Source organism: Pleurodeles waltl, chromosome 3_2, assembly GCF_031143425.1.
Source record: "Pleurodeles waltl isolate 20211129_DDA chromosome 3_2, aPleWal1.hap1.20221129, whole genome shotgun sequence".
In the NCBI taxonomy this organism is placed as follows: domain Eukaryota; kingdom Metazoa; phylum Chordata; class Amphibia; order Caudata; family Salamandridae; genus Pleurodeles; species Pleurodeles waltl.
The window spans coordinates 99,740,789-99,759,802 of record NC_090441.1 but is presented as its reverse complement, the minus strand read 5'-3'; the positions used below and the strand labels follow the sequence as shown (position 1 = coordinate 99,759,802).

Below are 19,014 nucleotides of genomic sequence, written 5' to 3'. Positions count from 1 at the left end.
GCTCATTCTATTTTATGTTTACTTTTTGTCATGCTCTCAGTGAGGGCAGGTCTCTCACCCCTATCCCCCTCTATCCTTTGGGTCACCCCCTCCCCACTCTCCATAGTGTGAATTCCCCCAACCATCCAATCTTTTGAACCCCCAATCTGCCTGCTGTCCATTCTTGTGAAAACAGTACCCCCATACCACCGCTGTCATTCTTTTTAACCCATTCCACCCAGTCCAAATGTGTTTATCAGGTTTTGAAGTCATGCAAAAGATGTGATTTGAATTGCAGCCTACAGAGCACAGAGCAATGTTCAAATTAGAAAAAGGTGTTAACTTGTAACGTTACCTCCTTTCAAAGGCAATTACTGATGTATTTACTTTGAAAAACATTTTTTTTTAAGAAAGAGCGATGAGACAGAAATCAACCGTGTATCACGCATCCCAATATAGGGTGTATGCAGCTAAGGATGAACTTTATAACTGTGCACACACAGCCACACTCTCTTGGTCGGAAATGTGCTTTAAGGAGAGAAATCAGCAGTCTGGGGGATATTCTCTTAAGTGTGTCCAGAAAGGAAGAAGCTGGTGGTAGCATTCATCTGTCTAGCCCAGTGCTTAATTTGTAAATAAAAACGTGCCGGTGCCCAAAGCTCTCCTTCGAAACACAGGGCTGCTGCAATTAAGAGTGCAAGCACTAAATAATGAGGCAGCATAATCCTGAAGCCATCTCGGGCCTCTTTCATCAATTTACAACCACTCCCTGCCCCTTCAGATCACTCTTGCAGCTTTCTATAATGTGACGCCTTTTCGTTTTTTTCTTCCTCCGTCTTTCCCGCATGTGTCTTTTGCTCGCAGTAAATACTTGAGGCAGAAAAATAAGCGCCAGGCCTCAAAAATAAGTGCCGGAGCTCCGCACTGGAAACAAGAAGTTCAAATTAAGCACTGGTCCAGCCCACCCAACCCCCAACCTTAATTATGCAACTCACTAGGAGTTCACAATAATTATATCAAGCAACACAACACAGCACAGCATAGCTCAGCACTGCACAACATAGCACAGCACAGCACAACACAGCACAACGTAACTCAGAACAACATAGCACAAAATAACTCAGCACAACGTAGCACAGCACAATGCAGCACAACACAATGCAGCACAACACAACACAGCACAACACAACACAGCACAACACAACATAACTCAGCCTAGTATATCACAACATAACTCAGCACAACATAGTAGAGCACAGTGCAATACAGCACAACATAACTCAGTAAAACATAGTAGAGCACAGTGCAATACAGCACAACATAACTCAGCACAATACAGCACAGCACAACACAGTACAGCATAACTCAGCACAACATAGCACAGCATGGCACAGCACAACAAAGCACAGCTTAACTCAGCACAGCACAACACAGCTCAATATAACTCACCTAACACAGCACAACACAGCACAACATAACTCAGCACAACACAACACAGCCCAACCTAACTCAGCACTGCACAGCTCAGCACAACATAACTCAGCACAATACAGAACACAGCACAACATAACTCAGCACAATACAGCACAGCACAACATAACATAATTCAGCACAACACAGCATAACTAAGCACAACATAGCACAGCACAACACAAAACAGCATAACTCAGCACAACATAGCACAACACACAGCACAACACAGCACAACAAAGCACATCTTAACTCAGTACAGCACAACACAGCTCAATATAAGTCAGCTAACACAGCACAACAGAGCACAACATAGCACAGCACAACATAATCAGCACAGCACAACATAACTCAGCACAACATAGCACAGCACAACACAGCACAGCATAACTCAGCACATCATAACTCAGCACAACACAACATAACTGAGCACAACATAGCACAGCACAACATAGCCCAGCACAGCACAGCACAACATAACTCAGCACAACATAACTCAGCACAACATAGCACAGCATAACACAGCACAACATAGCACATCACAACACAGGACAACATAACTTAGCACAACATAGCACAGAACAACAAAGCACAACATAACTCAGTACAACACAGCACAGCATACTCCAGCACAGCACAACATAGCACAGCACAGCATAATTCACCACAGCACAACACAGCACTAGATAACCCAGCTAACAGCATAACACAGCACAACATAACTCAGCACAGCATAACATAGCACAACATAACTTAGCACAATATAGCACAGCACAACAAAGCACAACATAACTCAGCACAACACAGCACAGGATACTCCAGCACAGCACAGCACAACATAGCACAGTATAACATAGCACAGCACATCATAACTCAGCACAACACAAGATAACCCAGCTAACACAGCACAACACAATATAACTCAGCACAGCATAACATAGCACAATGTAGCACCGCACAATGCAGCACAACACAGAAGAACACAACATAACTCAGCACAGTACAGCACAACGTAACTCAGCACAACATAGCAGAGCACAGCACAACATAACCCAGCACAACAAATTAAAGAGGACGATGTCATTCGAAGGGACAGTTCTAGTTTAAAAATGCGCAGTTTTTAAATTATTATTTGTAATTCAGGAGACTGTATATTGCAGGGTTAAGAGCTGAATGCCACAGTTCCCAGCTGGAGCTTCAGAAAGTATACATTGATGTCACATCACTGTTTACCTTCGGTTCTTGATATGGCCTTTGGCACCTCTGAGGCCAGAGGTCAGAAGGGCAATGTTAGGGACTACCGGGGGAAAGCCAGGGGTCACAGCTGCGACACCCGAGCCTACATTGCTCCAGTGATTGTGTCCCGTTCATGGACAGGGCTCGTAAAGCGCACACTGCAGATTGACGTGCTCAGACCGGCGCGAGCTGTGCCACGGAGGCCCGCCATTGGCTGGCGTGTGCTTATGAGGTGCAAAACTAATCCCCCCCCCCCCCCCCCCCCCCAGTGATATGAACGCGATGGGAGGTGTGCGCCCCCTGCGCGCGATCCCTCTCCACAGGCAAGGATGCGCGAGCCCGTCGCTGTGCAAGGCTTGGGCTGCAGAGCAATGCCTCTTCTTGCACTCTTCCTGATGAAAAAAGGTTTACTTTCCAATCTTCAAACCTTAGGCATCTGTAATTGCAGAAGTGTGAGTAGAAACCTGGCTTTGGGAAATGCCCAGCTGGATGGCGCCTCCTCTGCACCTGCACGAGTCAAATGACTTCCACAGATGGACTTTCCTACTTTCTATGAGGAACTATCAGATGAGCAAATGAACAGTGTTGCTTCATGTCAGTGGCTACATCACTTTTTTTAAACAGTTGTTTTTGAAAAGCCGCAGAAAATCACCCACTCCACCCACTCACAAACTCTCTTGTATTAATTGTTTCTGGCCCGACTTAAGTCTATGCCACTTGTTTTTGTGTGTGTTTTGTTTTTTTCTCACTTCTATCCCAGCATAGCTTTGTGGGTTACAAGTTTATTTTAAGTAAGAAAACTGCGGACACCAGGGCCGGCCAGAAAACGACCCAGCGTGCGCTGTAAAATATATTCAACCCAGCCCACACTGCGGGAGACCACCACTAGAATGGGGCAAAGGGGTCTTGAATGCCTCATGGCGGCCCACCCTGCCCTAAGAGCGGCTCCATATCCTGCAGCCAGCTGTACATCGAAATGCCAAGGCCAGCATTACCGAGGCCTCAACATCGGGGACCAAAATATTGTGAAGGTAAGTACATATAGGTATGTATAGGTTTAATGTACTTTACTTCTCATTATGTACCTTGAAGCTATATATCATTAAAGTGCATGCATGTGCTAAACTCACCTGTACATACTTAGGTTCACAACATTTTGGCTCCACAATAGTTTTGTAGTTGATAAGCTGGTGAAATACCCTGGTGTCTACCGGGGAAATGCCAGAGTGGCCTGTCCAGTCCTGTTGCGCACGGCAATCGGTGTTTTCGCTTTCAATATTTTTTATAATAACTGTTTTCCTTCCTGTTTTAAGGTTTTGTAGGGGTGCACATTAAGAACCTGGGAGAACAGTCATGGATGCAAACAGAGAAGTGACATTCCAGGAGGAAACACACAGTGGGAATGGATATTTTGGGAGTAAGTGGCAAGGCCGTATGCTGGCAACGACGTCAGTTGTTACCAGTATGTATGTTGCTCTCCTACGTCCCACTTCATGTATGTTTTTCAGGCTGGTGAGCAAATTGCTGGCTGCCTAACACTGTAATGCAGAAGAGTCCTAGTCTCAGCCTTGAAGGCCAAACTATTGATAATAGACGGCAGCGCATGGGCATGATTAGGGATTCCCGCAGTGCTTAATTTGTGGTTGTTGTTTCCGGTGCTGGGCACCGGCACTTATTTTTAAGGGCCGGTACTTATTTTTAAGTACTTTAAGGCACTTATTTTTACGCCTCAAGCATTTAATTACTGCGAGCAAACGACACATACGGAAAGACGGAGGAAGAGAAAAAAACGCGTCACTAGAGGAGAAAGCAGAAAGCTGCAAGAATGAGCTGAAGGGGCAGGGAGTGGCTGTAAATGGATTGAAGAGGCCAGAGGTGGCTTCAGGCTTAAGCTGCCTCAGTATTCCGTGTCGCACATTTAACTGCAGCGGCCGCGTGTTTAAGAGGAGGGCTGTGGGCACCGGCACCTTTCTATTTACAAATTAAGCACTGGATTCCCGGAGGCACCAGCGGCGACCCCTCGATTGCTATTGGTATCCCTGGCACTGCCCTCACCTCCTCTGCCATCAGGGGACATGAAGGACTCCATAGCACAGGCTGTAAGCGCTCTGCTCACTTTCTGTGTCATTCACGCTTTGCTTATCCCCTGCTCAGCGAACAGAAGGCTTTTCAGGAAGTGAGGGTGGGGCAAACGGGGTGAGCTGAGAGACAAAGTGTGAGCGATGCCGCTTTCACCAATCCTGGCATTTTGGTGACTCACCGTAACAGCATCTTCAGTGCCAGGACTTTTGTTTACGGGCCTTCCAGTGGAGGCCAGAGCTCGCGCTCTTCTGGTCACAAAAAAAAACATAAGCGTTATTCCAGTCCATAAACAGCTCAAAATGTATATTTTCTAGTGAATTTACTGTTTAGTAAGATTGTGTGGGTGTTGTTGAGAATATTTCAAAAGCTTTCAAATAACCTCTCAGTTGTAAATTATGCAAAAATTGGCACTTAATTCAATAAACGTCTACAGTTGGTGCTAGAATCGGTTATACGACTTTACAACGCCCACCTTTACCACATGTTTTTTGACAAGTCTTTACTACGCATACCTTTACCACGCAGTTAAGGATAAGGTAAAGTTAAACCTCTCTCACTATGTATGTATACATTTATGTATATATATATATATATATATATATATATATATATATATATATATATATATATATATAGAGAGAGAGAGAGAGAGATATCGATATATATATATGCACACACACATGTGTATATATATATATATATATATATATATATATATATATATATATATATATATATATATTTATATATATATACACACATATATAGATAGATATATATGTGTGCATTTTTCGTTTTTGGGGGGTAGACCCCCAAACTCCCACTCTTTAAAAAAAAGTATTTTCATTAATTACTATTATCATTCTAAATTGCCAAACCCACACCCAAAACCATAAAATAGCCTCACCACCCTATGTCCCTACCCACTCGTAAATCTTAAATGTTTCATTACCACCCTATACCCTAAGCAACCCAAACCCTAAGGGTACCCTTACCACCCTGTTTGCCTACCCACTCTAAATCCTAAAAATATCCCTACCCAAAATAGCCTTACCCACCCCTAAACCCTAAAAATACCCTTAGCAACCTGTGCCCCTACCCACCCCTAAATCCTAAAAATACCTTTACCATCCTATTGCCTTATATCCCTCTAAACCTTAAAAATACCCTTGGCTTCCTATGACCCTACCCACTGCTAAACTCTAAACATTCGGTTACCACCCTATGCTCTTACCCACCCTAAACCCTAAAACTACCCTTACCACCCTATGCCTGTACCCACCACAAACCCTAAAAATGCCCTTACCCATTCCTAAACCTTAAAAATACCGTTAATACACTTAGCACCCTATGCCCTTACCCACGCCTAAACACTAAAAATAGCCCATCGCTCTATACCCTACCCACTCTAAACCCTAACAATCCCTAACTACCCTATGTCCCTACCCACTCCTAAACCCTCAAAAAAAAATATATATATTTATATATGTGTGTTTGTGTATATATACTATATATATACACACATATATGTACATATATATATATATATACATACCTTAACTATATTTATTATGCTTGGTAAAGACACCCAAAATGGAATGCGTGGTAAAAGCTGCTTGGTAAAGACCCTGCGTAGTAAAAACATCGCTGTAAAGGATGTTTCCCTCTAGAATTTACGTTTAGCATTTTTCTGAGCTCTTAAGACCTGCTATCATGGAGGTTCTTCCCTCTTTGTCTTTCTAGTGGCCGTCTGCAGACGAATTTCCACAGTCTGCTGCATGGGGAATTCCCACATATTTTTGATGAGCTGCGAAAGTACAGATGCGATTTCTCGCGGTGTCGAGTAAGGAGAAAGAAATGAAACTGCACATTCGACATTTGAGAGTTTCCACACTAGGTCACAGTGGAAGGTTCTACGTTCCCCTCGTGCAGATTATAGAAAAGTAGCCAAGAAGACTTGGGCTCACATTTATACTTTTTTAGCGCCGCATTTGTGCTGCTTTTTGACGCAAAAACGGTGCAAACTTACAAAATACAATTGTATTTTGCGAGTTTGTGTCATTTGTGCGTCAAAAAATGACGCAAATGCGGCGCTAAAAAAGTATAAATATGGGCCTTGGTTTCTCTGGAGTTATTTTTATTACATTTAGATGCAACAAATGTGTGATTTACAGAAAAGGGTTCTGACGTCACATTGTCCCATCACAGAGTAGCATTTATCTGTGGTAATTCAGATGACTTTTCATGGACAAGGTAGATAAAACTTAAAATTGGCAGAGGGTGGCATGGTAGAGTTGTGTTAAGTGGTTGGCATAGGTGTGGACAGGGCAAGGTCATTAAGCGAGACAGAGGGAGAGGTATGATGAAAAGTGACACCAACAGTGACCACACTAGTAGGGGGGCAGAAAGGAAAGAATGTCAGGGGGCCAAAGGCTGAGGGCCGTGGTAGGACGGCCAAAAGGGGAAAGGCTGGTGGTGTTACAACTGCAGGCGATTGAGGGAAGCCACTGCACTCTAATTACAGCCATGTTTTGCTACCCAAAAAAGGAGTGGAGGCCCATTTTTTTCATTCTTACACTAGGACACATGGCAACTTTGCCATGCCCAGAACCAATGCCCGCCTTCCGAACAGCTAAATGAAATACCAGTGGACGTGTTTTCCACAGGATAAGGAAGACATGAAATAACCTCTGGAAAATTACATAGAACGGAGAAAAAAAATCATTAAATTGGCATAGAATTTGCAGTGACTTTGCAAGTCATTCCATCTTCTATGCCAATTTACTGATTTGTTTTCCTTCTTTCCATGTAATTTCCTAGAGGTTATTTCATGGCATTCTCATTTTGGTAGCCCCTTCTAGTTATATTCTTACGCTCATGTATTCAATGAAGATGCCCAGCCTGTTGTACCCTTCAAGTTGTTTGTAATTGTACCAAAGGTCCGAATTTGTTGGCATTCACCACCTTTTCAGTGCCCACACCATGACCTCTCCACTAGGAACACCTAAGCCCCATTATCTAAATCTATATCTGCAGAAGGCTCTCCATACTTGTGAATTTTTCGAGGTCCTAGGTTTCATGACTGAGTACACATTTCCATAGATACTGGTTTACTAATCAGGAACTGCCTTTTGCATCCATAGATTGAGACTCGTTGCACATCATCACTTTGTGAGGAAAGATTTCGAGAATCAGACCCTAAACATGTAAGATCCAGAGCATGCTACTTACGTCATTTCCTCGATGCATAAGGTGACGTAAGAGGCATTTTATTTGCTTTTGCACAGACACCACGGCACACATTCTGTATGTGTGTAGGAGTCTTGTATTAGGGTAATCTATGTACGCATTTTTCTACCAAAATTCACTGCTTGTGAACTCACACGTGGCACCCCAGATGACATCAGAAGTAACTCTATCAGTGGCGTCCCCGATGATATCAATTCCTAATATTTGTCAATTTATTTTTTGTCTATGAACACACTACAGTCATGCGTGGTGTTAATAAACGGGCAAAACACAATTGTGGAATCCTTACTGCGAGTTGTATTACGTGCACAGATTATTCCCTTTAAAATGTCTACTCTAAAAATTCTGAAGGTAAACATTGGTTCTAATCTTTGCTTTGTCAGGACATTGTTGTTCAAGGAGCCCAGTAAAATAACTATGATATCTCTTACTAGTAGTACGATACATGAACCCATCTTTCAATGAAAATTGGCTGTGATGGTTGTATGATTTAGTGAATTGAAAGTGGAGTGATTACCAGGACTGAGACAAGAAATGTTGGTCACATTCCAAGATGTCACCGTTCTTCTGCACTTGCAGCGGAACATTTCAGGGCATGCTTCAGATAGGTAAAATATTCGCTTTTGCATGCAACATATGGTAACGAGGTGCCCTAACTGAAATACATTTAATAGAATAAATTAGACTACGGCCATGTACTGAAGTACACTAATAATTCCTATTGTCAATGTCCAAGTTCCTCAAGTGGGACAGTTAGGGGCATAGATACATGACAGTTCAATTTGCTAGCTGTTCATTAGACATAACTTTGTCCACATAGTCACTCACCAGGCAGATGAGGGATGATCCTGTTCTCTGCGCTGATCTCTCCGGATTCAATCGGGAACATCTCCTTCAGAGTTTTCTAAAGCAACAAAGAATTAAAGTGTAACATAAACCAAATAAACATATGCATCAGAGTCTGACTTTTAGATTATATTTTACTTTTTATGCAGTAGCAGGAGCTGTGTAGGCTTTCAAAAATATATGAAGTCCATAATACAGTGTCACAAGCAAATAGGGGTTGCACAATTGGACATACAGTGCTGGCTACTAGGTACCCATAAGGACCTGGACCTTCAGGTGACTCACTTATTTTGGAGTAGAGGAAAGACTTATCCTCAGTCCCTGCAACTTTGAGTAATGGGCAATATGCTTGAGGCTAATCTATGGAAACCTTGGACACATTCATCTAAAGTTTATAAGTGCCTTACATCTGCCCAAAACGGAGGCCCCTTTGGTATTTCTTCTGGATTGTTTCTCACACTGACTCAAATCAAGAGTTGGCAAGACTGAAAATAAAGTGGGTCCAATTAGTCACTCCATGTTGTAATGATGCTCTCTTTGATAGAACTTCGAGGAGAGAGTGGCCATTTACTAAATTGTTATATGTAGAGCCATACGACCAGAGTTCTAGTCCCTAGTTTCTATACCTGACCAGATGTCATCCAAATACATTTTTCTCCCCATGCCGCGGTTCCGTTTCTTGACAAAATGATGTGGTGCCTAGAAGCTGGATGACCTCAATTGTTTGCCATTACATTAAATGGATATTGTCTTCCTTCCCCACCAGCAGCATTTCTTCTCATTCATTCTATTGTGATGTGTCTTTTCTTTCGCTTATTTTCCCTATCATTCCTCTCCATGTCCAATCTCTTAGCTTCTGTTTCTATGTCCTATTTATAGACTGCCACTCCCCTTTTGTTTTGCAGCTTGTATCCAATATAATGGTGTTTTTTCCAACATTTAGGCAACTTCATCCTATACAAAATTCTGGTGAAACGTAGAAACTCTAGAAACTCAGAAAAATAAAATATTGTGATTTAAGTGGGATGTACAGGCATCAATGAGTTTCACCATCCCGAGACCATAACGCTCATTAACCACTAGATTAAAGAAAAGATTTGAGGTTCTACTAACCTATTAAGAACTCTTCCTAATTGTTCACTCAGTATGAAATAAAGCATTGGCATGCAGGCGTACTTACATGGAATTCGTAGATCTCTGTAAATTTTCTGTAAACCACCTTTTCTGTTAAATCTTGCCATTTTACCAGGAACATGTAAACCTAAATAAAACAGGACAAACACATGAGACAATTGGAAAACAAATAAATTGGTCTTGCATTGCAAGTTCGATACACATTGATGGAAGACCCATTTCTGAGAACTGGCATTTGTTTGGCATGTTTTGGTAGAATGAGTCTTGTGGTTAAGTGCAGTCTACAGGCAGAAGGTACTTCTGTATTTCTCTTTCCAGTGGTCGCCTGCAGAACAGTCTCCACAGTCTGCTTCTTGGAGAAAACTCACACTTTTTTGATGAGTTGCGGAAATACAGTTGGGTATACTCGGGATGTTGCGTAAGAAGAAAGAAATGAAACCACACATCCAACGTTTGAGAGTTTCAACACTAAGCCAGAGTGGATGCTTCTTTGTTCCCCTTGTGTAGGTTAAAGAACATTTGACAATAAGACTTGGTTTCTACAAGAGTTATATTTATTACATTTAGAAGCTGCAAATGTTGGTTTACAAACCAAGAGTAATGAAGTCACCAGGTCAGGGTCACATCACAGAATAGCATTCACTCGTGGTAATTCATAGATTGCAATTCCAATCATTGCTTTAATTTCTGAAGACATATGGAATTCATACATGGCTTTTCAAAGACATAGAACTTACAATTGGCAGAGGGTTGCATGAAATAGGATTGTTAAGTGGTTGCCATACGTGTCGTTGGCGTATGTGTGGAAATGGCTTACATGTGGACATGGCAAGACCCTCAAGTGGTGGAGAGAGGGGTGTGAAGTATAAGAGTTATGCAATCTCCTACATCTGGAAACTCAGCTGGTCCTCAGAATACAGCATCCCCTGCTGACATCCTCTTCCCTTGTTTCACCTGCCATTCTGACCTTCCCTTGTCTCTCCTGCTCACCTTTCCTTCCTTGTATCATGCTATCCTGTCCTTTTATCATGATGTGGCGCACCCCAGTGTGTACCTTCCACAAAGATGCCAGCCATAGCCACTGACCCCTGCAGAGGCACTGGGGCACAAATCCTAAAACAGTCAGAAGCTGGGCGGCCCCTTAGTTATGGGATTGGGTATTTTTTAAGCACAACTATTTCCACAGCATGGCTTCTTGTTTTGAAAAGACAAGGGAAACCCAGGGGGAGCCACGGACCAAGGGTAATACTATACTGTGGGGAACAAGGGTCCCTAAGAAAAAGGTAAATAGTTATCTAATGGACCGGGAAAACAAATATAGCCCAGGGAACGCTCAATCAGCTGTATAACAAACATCAATTTATTAATACAGAAGTTAAACGTTAGGGTAATACCCTTACAGGGGCGCATTTGCACAAGTACAACACATATACAGGCAAAAAACAAGTGACAAAGTCCTAAAACAATCTAGTCACAATATCCTGTTAGAGTACAACCCTACTGCACCCCATAATAAATTACATATATTCAAAGAGGGTGGAAGCAGTCAATTAGGCTCACTCTTGTTTTTGGTTGTTCCTATAGATTGAGGATAGACCATGAGCCTATCCGGACTGTTCCTTCTTGCCTTTTGACCCATAGGTACGTTTAATGCACGGGCAAGTCTGAGGTATAATATATTGGGCGCAGTTTACGGTGTGGTTGATTTGATTTTGACTTCTTCCTAATCCCTACGGTTACTCTTATGTGAGGAGAGACATTGCGCCGATTATGGACCCAGAAGTGGTCTTGTTCACCTGGATGTTGCATTCGTTTGCAATCCCATTGGTTGGTACTTATTCCTTGTGGTTCCTTTATTTTACAGTGTGCTGCACATGGCCCTTCATTGATAATCGAGATCCTTCACGCCAATCAACACTTCCATTAATGGTTGATTCTTGGCCACCATCTCCACCTTCACAGCGACCAAGTTTTGTGCATCCTTATCACGTCCCAATGACCCCAGCATGGAGGTCTTGTTGCATGGCACCTTTGCATACAGCAGACGACCTGTGATATTATTTTTAAATATTTTTTTCTCTTTTTCTTTTCTTTTTCTCTTCTCCTTTTTGTCCTTTTCTTGTTTCCTTATTTTCCAACACAAGTACCACACAGTTAATTCTCTCTGGTCTAGGTATATGGTGCCAGGCGTACATCATATCGTCCTGATGATGATCTTCACATTTATGCGGATCCAATCATTGTTGACTAAAGCACTCTGACCCTCCTCTTTGAATATATGTAATTTAATATTGGGTGCAGTAGTGTTGTACTGTAACAGGATATTGTGACTAGAATGTTTATTGGCTTTGTCACTTGTTTTTTGCCTGTATGTGTGTTGTACTTGTGCAAATGTGTCCCTGTAAGGGTATTACCCTTACATTTAAACTTCTGTATTAATAAATTTATATTTTTTATATAGCTCATTGAGCATTCCCCGGGCTATATTTGTTTCCCCAGTGCATTATATAACTATTTACCTTCCGCATAGGGACCATTGTTCCTCATAGTACAGCATGGCTTCTTGGCACAAGAAGGACTACTGGTGACAGAGAATAATCTGTAAGAGTGGATGATTGGATTAATGATTGGTTGAAAGAATGGGTTTGAGATGTTTCTTGGACTGATGAAAGTTTTCAATGCAGTGCAAAATAGAATGAAGAGCACTCAAGAGATGGGGCACCAGGATGTGCAGCAGGAGGTGGCCACGTAAGCAAGACTTATGGAATTCAGACATCTGTAACAGGAGGGCGTTAAAGGATCGCAGTGATGCGTGAAGCCTGGATCTTGGCAGGTTTCTGAAGGGTGCTGATGAAAGTTTAGAAAAACAGCCTCTTCCTGTTGTAAGGTAATGCAAGGAATATAGTGGAGAGAAAACATGCTCTCAATGCTTACAACCGAGGAGAAGGGGAGAGCGCTGCTTTCTGAAGTCATTGTAGGCATGTTAGCAGGTACCCTCTGAGATCGACATGGAGGTCATTATGCTTCTCTATCCTCAATAGTACCTTGGCTGCCCTTTGGTGGAATGCACAATCCCGAAACATGTGCCACAGCATCGCTTGTACAACTCCCTCTTTCAACGTTTGGAACCATGATGAAGTGTTGGTCATAAGAAACAGACTACTAGTTCTGGATATAGTCCAAGTACTTAGTCGAAGACTGAGGATCCCAGAGTTTTCCCACTGCATCCAGAAGACGTCATGTTTAGCTGGAGCCAATTCACCTAAAGATGTATTTAATCAATTTACTGAAGTGGACCCTCAATGATGACTATATATAAATCAAGTGTATTTTGATGGCAGATGCAAGCAGACAGCGTGGTAAGAGGCGCTAAATAGGGCAAGCATATCTTAAAATGAAAGAGCAACATCATTGTTGTGGTAACAAACGCTGGCTTGACTTCACTTTCACCTTTACAAATGAACTCTAATGGCTGGTGATGTGGGCGACACTTGCATGTTACTTCCACTTCTTGCATGTTGAAGGAGTGGACCTGGTTCGTATTACTGCACACTCAGATTATGGGCCTCCTTCGCCGCCTAGATATCCATCCTCTGTGATGCCATTATCTAGTTGAGTCTCTTTGCCAACATCACCCCATTACTCTACTTCTGGCTGTGTTTGGGGTGTTATGTTGGGTGACTTTATGCATCTCTGGAGTGGTTATGGTCTGTTTTCAGTTAGAGAGTTTCAACACTTTTTACAGCTTTGCACAGGGGTAGCTCATACTCCAAATAATTTGTTGCTTAGCACTCTGTTGAGCAGCATGTGCATGGGATATCACCATCTCACTTTATCTAACAGAGTTATTTACAGCATGTGCACACAGGAGATCACCTTGTCACTTCATCCAGTACGGAGTGTTTGGAGTATGTGTACATGTAGTGCCCCGTCTTCTCATCCCGTGCAGAGTGAGGGCAGTAAGTGCACGTTGAGTTTTAACTTGCCCTTTCATCCAGGACAGAGTGTTTGCAGCATGTGCACATGGGGTATTACCTTGATAATGCATTCAGTAACCAGTGTTTGCACCATGTGCACATGAAGTGCCACCTTGACAATGTAGCCAGTATAGTGTTTGCAGCATATGCACGTGGGGTACCACCTTGACAATGTATCCAGTATAGAGTGTTTGCAGGATGTGCACACGGGGTATTACCTTGATAATGCATCCAGTAAACAGTATTTGCAGCATGTGCACACGGGGTGCTACCTTGATAATGCATCCAGTAAACAGTGTTTGCAGCATGTGCACATGGGGTATTACCTGGATAATGCATCCAGTAAACAGTGTTTGCAGCATGTGCACACGGGGTGCTACCTTGATAATGCATCCAGTAAACAGTGTTTGCAGTAAACAGTGTTTGCAGCATGTGCACAAAGGGGGCTACCTTGATAATGCATCCAGTAAACAGTGTTTGCAGCATGTGCACACGGGGTATTACCTTGATAATGCATCCAGTAAACAGTGTTTGCAGCATGTGCACAAAGGCGGCTACCTTGATAATGCATCCAGTAAACAGTGTTTGCAGCATGTGCACACGGGGTATTACCTTGATAATGCATCCAGTAAACATTGTTTGCAGCATGTGCACACAGGGTACTACCTTGATAATGCATCCAGTAAACAGTGTTTGCACCATGTACACATGAAGTGCCACCTTGACAATAAATCCAGTATTGAGAGTTTGAAGCTATGCACGTTGGGTACAACCTTGACAGTGCATCCTGTAAAGAGTGTCTGCAGGTATTCACGTGGGGTGACAGTGCATCCAGTGAAGAATGTTTGCAGCATGTGCACACATGGTACCACCTTGTAACTTAATCCAACAGAGTGTTTGCAGCATATGCACATGAAGTACCACCTCAACAGTGCATCCAGTACAGAGTGTTTGCAACATGTGCACATGAAGTACCACCTTGACAGTGCATCCAGTGCAGAGTGTTTGCAGCGAGTGCACATCCGGCACCACCTTGACAACGCATACAGTACAGAGTGCTTGATCTTTAAGGTGGTGGGAGCAATTGGAAGAAGCACGAGGAAAGAGCACATAGAAGGGGATAGGGAGAAGCAGCAACAGAGCAACACAGAACGCAGAGGGAGAGATGTACTTGAGGGAGATGGCTCAAAAATACACACACTCTAACGGAGTGCTTAACATGAAAGTAGTGCTTGAAAAGCAAGCAGTGGAAGGAGAAATAGCAGCCAATTAAAGAGATTGTAAAGTGGCAATGTTCCATGGGATGGGCAAACCCAAGATTGACAAGCTGGGACACAATTTAGAAGCAGGCAAATAAGAACGACAAGGTAAGCCAACCAACAGTAACCAGTGGGCAGTCCCCAAGCCTCTCTATGGTTGCCACACTATGGGCCTGATTATGACCTTGGCGGAGGGGATTACTCCATTACGAATGTGACAGATATCCCGCCCGCCGTATTACAAATTCCATTATATCCTTTGGAACTTTTAAGACGGCGGACAGGATATCCGTCACATTTTTTGACGGAGTAATCCCCTCCACCAAGGTCGTAATCAGGCCCTATGTCTCTTGGCAAGCCACACTATGGGCCCGGTTTTTCCGTCCCTCAAACTCCCTCCTCACAGAGTGGCCGCCGCCTACGTGGGGACCTCACCGCCGGAGTTAATAAGAGTTTCGCCCTATTTCAGCAGGCAGACACCTAAGTTTCCGCCCGCTGCCCTAGTGGGAAACAGGCTACAAGTGCATAGTCAGTGCAGGGCCCACCCTGGGCCCCCCTGCACCCGTTCTTTGCCAGCATTTTAATGGCGATGGTACCGCCATGAAAGCACTGATGGAAAAGGGGGTTGTAATCCCCAGTGCCCTGTTGGATTAGGACCGCCACCACCTCCAGACCGCCGGGATCTCTGATCCTGGTGGAGCTGGCAGTTCCATGGCAGCCTCACCGCCAGGTTCGTAATGAGGCGCTAAGTGTCGCAACAGGCAGCCCCTTTACTATCTATGCGGAGCTTTGGGGCGTTTAGGAAAAATTGTTCACATCTACTGTTTGAGCCAATGCTTTCAGATGAACACTTATCATTATCAGCCACTTGTTACCAATTGCTGATCGAGTTCTTAAAACTGTGATATGTGAAACCAACTTTTCTAATTTATGAATGAACTGCAGTCTAAGGCCCGTATTTATACTTTTTTTGCGACGCATTTGCGTCATTTTTTGACGCAAAAGCGACGCAAACTTGGTCAGCGCCGTTTTGGCGTCAAAATGCGGCGCAAAAAAAGTATAAATATGGGCCTAAATATTTGACTAACCCGTGCTATGCAGTTTGGGAAATAAAAATAATTGAGCTCAAAAGTAGGAAGAGTTTCTTGATTTTATATATAAGTAGTCTGGGAGAAATCCCTGCTACTCACATAATGCTGGCTCGGGAAATATCTCTTCTCGAAGCCCAGCAGCTCGATGTGCCTGATGTAGGGGTCTGACATGGTGGTGCCCTTCGGGCTGGCCGCTGACTTCTCTTGCTGCATGGGGTGTTGTGTTGTGTGCCCGGCGATGCCCTGAGTCGGTGGATGTCCTCCTCGGTTCCTCCTCGGTGCTGGGATTAGCGTCTGCTCTCGCCGCGGGGCTGCTGTGTCTAGCCTCCGCCGACGAACCCTGGATTTGTAGCCCCCAGAAAGAGGAAGTGATACCAGCACCTCCCTGACTGCCGTCTGACCGGGCCTCCTACTTCCGTCTCGGCGCTACCTCGGACAGGTGCGGGTGACATTTTACTTAAAATGCGTCTAAACCCATCGTCCACACTCCTAGCTCGCAGGAGATCGCTCATTTGTGCACATTCAAAGGAAGGCTGCGGCGGATTCATTTGTTTTTCTTTTGCATGATTTGACAAGTCGAAAAACTGCGTTCTTTCAGTGTGTTTCGGGTTTCTCACATCAGCATGTCAAGAAAATAATATCGAAATACATCTAAGTAAAATAGATCCTTGCAGACAAACTACTACAAGTACCGCCGAGCAGCTACATTCTCCCGCCACTGTCGAAGCAAAAAAAGTTTGTTTCTTAATCTTGGCTACCCCGGTTGAACATGTGGTGTGGCCTTGTACAAGTTAATGTGTCCGCACGTTTCTTGGTTTCCTCAGCTGGTGAATTTGTGAGTGTTCAAAGTGAGTCTAAACATATATTTATAAAATATAAACCTAGCAATATATGGCCAATGTATTAAGGGGTCACTAACAGAGTGGCGCTCTCATTGACCTCAGCAGAATGAAAGGCTAAGTCAGTCCTCTGGGTATGGCTAATACTGGTGCACTTCGGCTGTCTTATTAGCTAGACAGAGAGAAACATGCACTATCTATGGCAGTTTTTCACAGTCTCTGGGACCATATTCAGGGGCTTGGACTGGCGAAGGAAAAAACATTTAAATGCTACGTGGGGTCCCCTGAAGGGGTCACAAGACGCAATCGAACTGTGCCTCAATCTAAAAAGAAGCCTCCCATTCAGTTATGTTTTCGGCATTTGAAAACACTGAAATTATTACTGAGACTGAAATGCGGGAAATAACCATCCCTTGTCTGAACCCCTGACATGGGCTGTCTACAAGACTGTGCAAGGAAGGAAATGATGTGGAAATCCCAAAATACATCACAACATGGGCCGGTCAGTGAGTTAAAAAGCAACAACTGAGAACCCAAGTGAATACAATTTAAATATAAAACGCACATTTGCCCGCACTCCCGCATGCAACCTATAGTTGGTCAGCATGAGACGCCTACGTCTCGAGATGGGCAGGGCGCGGACGAGGTTCCAAGAGCCGCGCCTGGTACATACATGCAGGCTCCTTAGACAATGACTTGCTCACAGCGCTGGACTTAAAAGGGAAAGCTGACCAGGGACATGTTTTAATGCCCATATGTTTCAGGTTACAAGATGCTCCATGCCACCAGGTATGAAATACATCAATCTTAGGCCTTTGCTCAGCAGCCCGTTGTTTCAATGTGTCTTAGTTTATTTGGTACAACTGAACTTTTCACAATGGACCATTAAGTCCTATAGCCTTTACTGGTGGTTTGAAACCACAGGCCTACTGAAGTGCTTGTTGTACGGAGCTGACGTGGTGTGTGGTCGGTACCTAAGGAACTTACACCTTATACCAGGTATCCCCCTGTTAGTGTAGTGTAGATAGTGTCTAGAAGCAAGGCTCTCTAGAGGTAGCTGTGGATGAGCAGCCAAGGCTTATCTGGGCGACATGCAAACCTCATGCAATACCGCTATAGTCACACAGCACTTACACACATGAAAGAAAACATTCAGTGTTACAAAAATAAAGGGTCTTTATTACAACAACACAGTACCAAAACACTAGATAGGCAACCCCCCAATAGGAGGTTAGTAAACATACTAAATATGTACATTAGTTATCAGAACTAGGCAAAAAAAAGTGATTGAAAACAGTGCCAAATGCAAATAGACAATAGTGACCCTAGGGAAGCCCAAAGCATATACTAAAAAATTGGAATGGAAACACAGGACCCCCACCTAGGTAAATGGAATGTGTAGAGGGGAGCTGGGGGTACTAGGAAACCCCAAAGGTAAGTACCACAGTGCCCCCTAGCGACCAGGAAGAAAGGAGTAAGTTACTGGATTTTCCCCAAACCACCCAAAAGGAAGAAAATGAAGAAAATGCAACACCCAGACAAGACCGCAAGAAACCAGCAGTGGATTCCTGAAGAGGAAGACCTGTGGAAGAAGGGGACCAAGTCCAGAAGTCACAGAAGAGTCCAGGAGGAGCAGGAGCTACTACCCACCCAGCTGTGGATGCAGGAGTTGGTCCACAGTAGGACAAAGATGTCAGGAATGCAGTCCTGGAGCAGGTTAGGAGTTCCTGGAGGATGCAATCAGCATCCGAATGCCGGATGGATGATTGCAGTCACAAAGTGGTGTGGAAGAGCCACCAACAAGCCTTGGCAAAGGCAGAAGTCGCAGTGAAGCAAAAGTGGAGCTGCTAGA

General features: G+C 43.7%; 1 protein-coding gene across 1 annotated transcript in view; it reads right to left on the bottom strand.

Moving 5' to 3' along the window:
• The window catches only part of NCF1 (neutrophil cytosolic factor 1), a 64,371-nt gene extending 47,728 nt beyond the window's left edge, over nt 1-16,643 (bottom strand). Inside the window, exons 1-3 of the mRNA XM_069226911.1 lie at nt 16,423-16,643; nt 10,043-10,123; nt 8,845-8,920 (exon numbers count right to left, since the gene is read on the bottom strand). Of these exons, the coding sequence (XP_069083012.1) occupies nt 8,845-8,920; nt 10,043-10,123; nt 16,423-16,536 (271 nt within the window). The 5' untranslated portion in view covers nt 16,537-16,643. The remainder of the gene's footprint in view (nt 1-8,844; nt 8,921-10,042; nt 10,124-16,422) is intronic.
• Between the last annotated feature and the right edge of the window lie 2,371 nt (nt 16,644-19,014).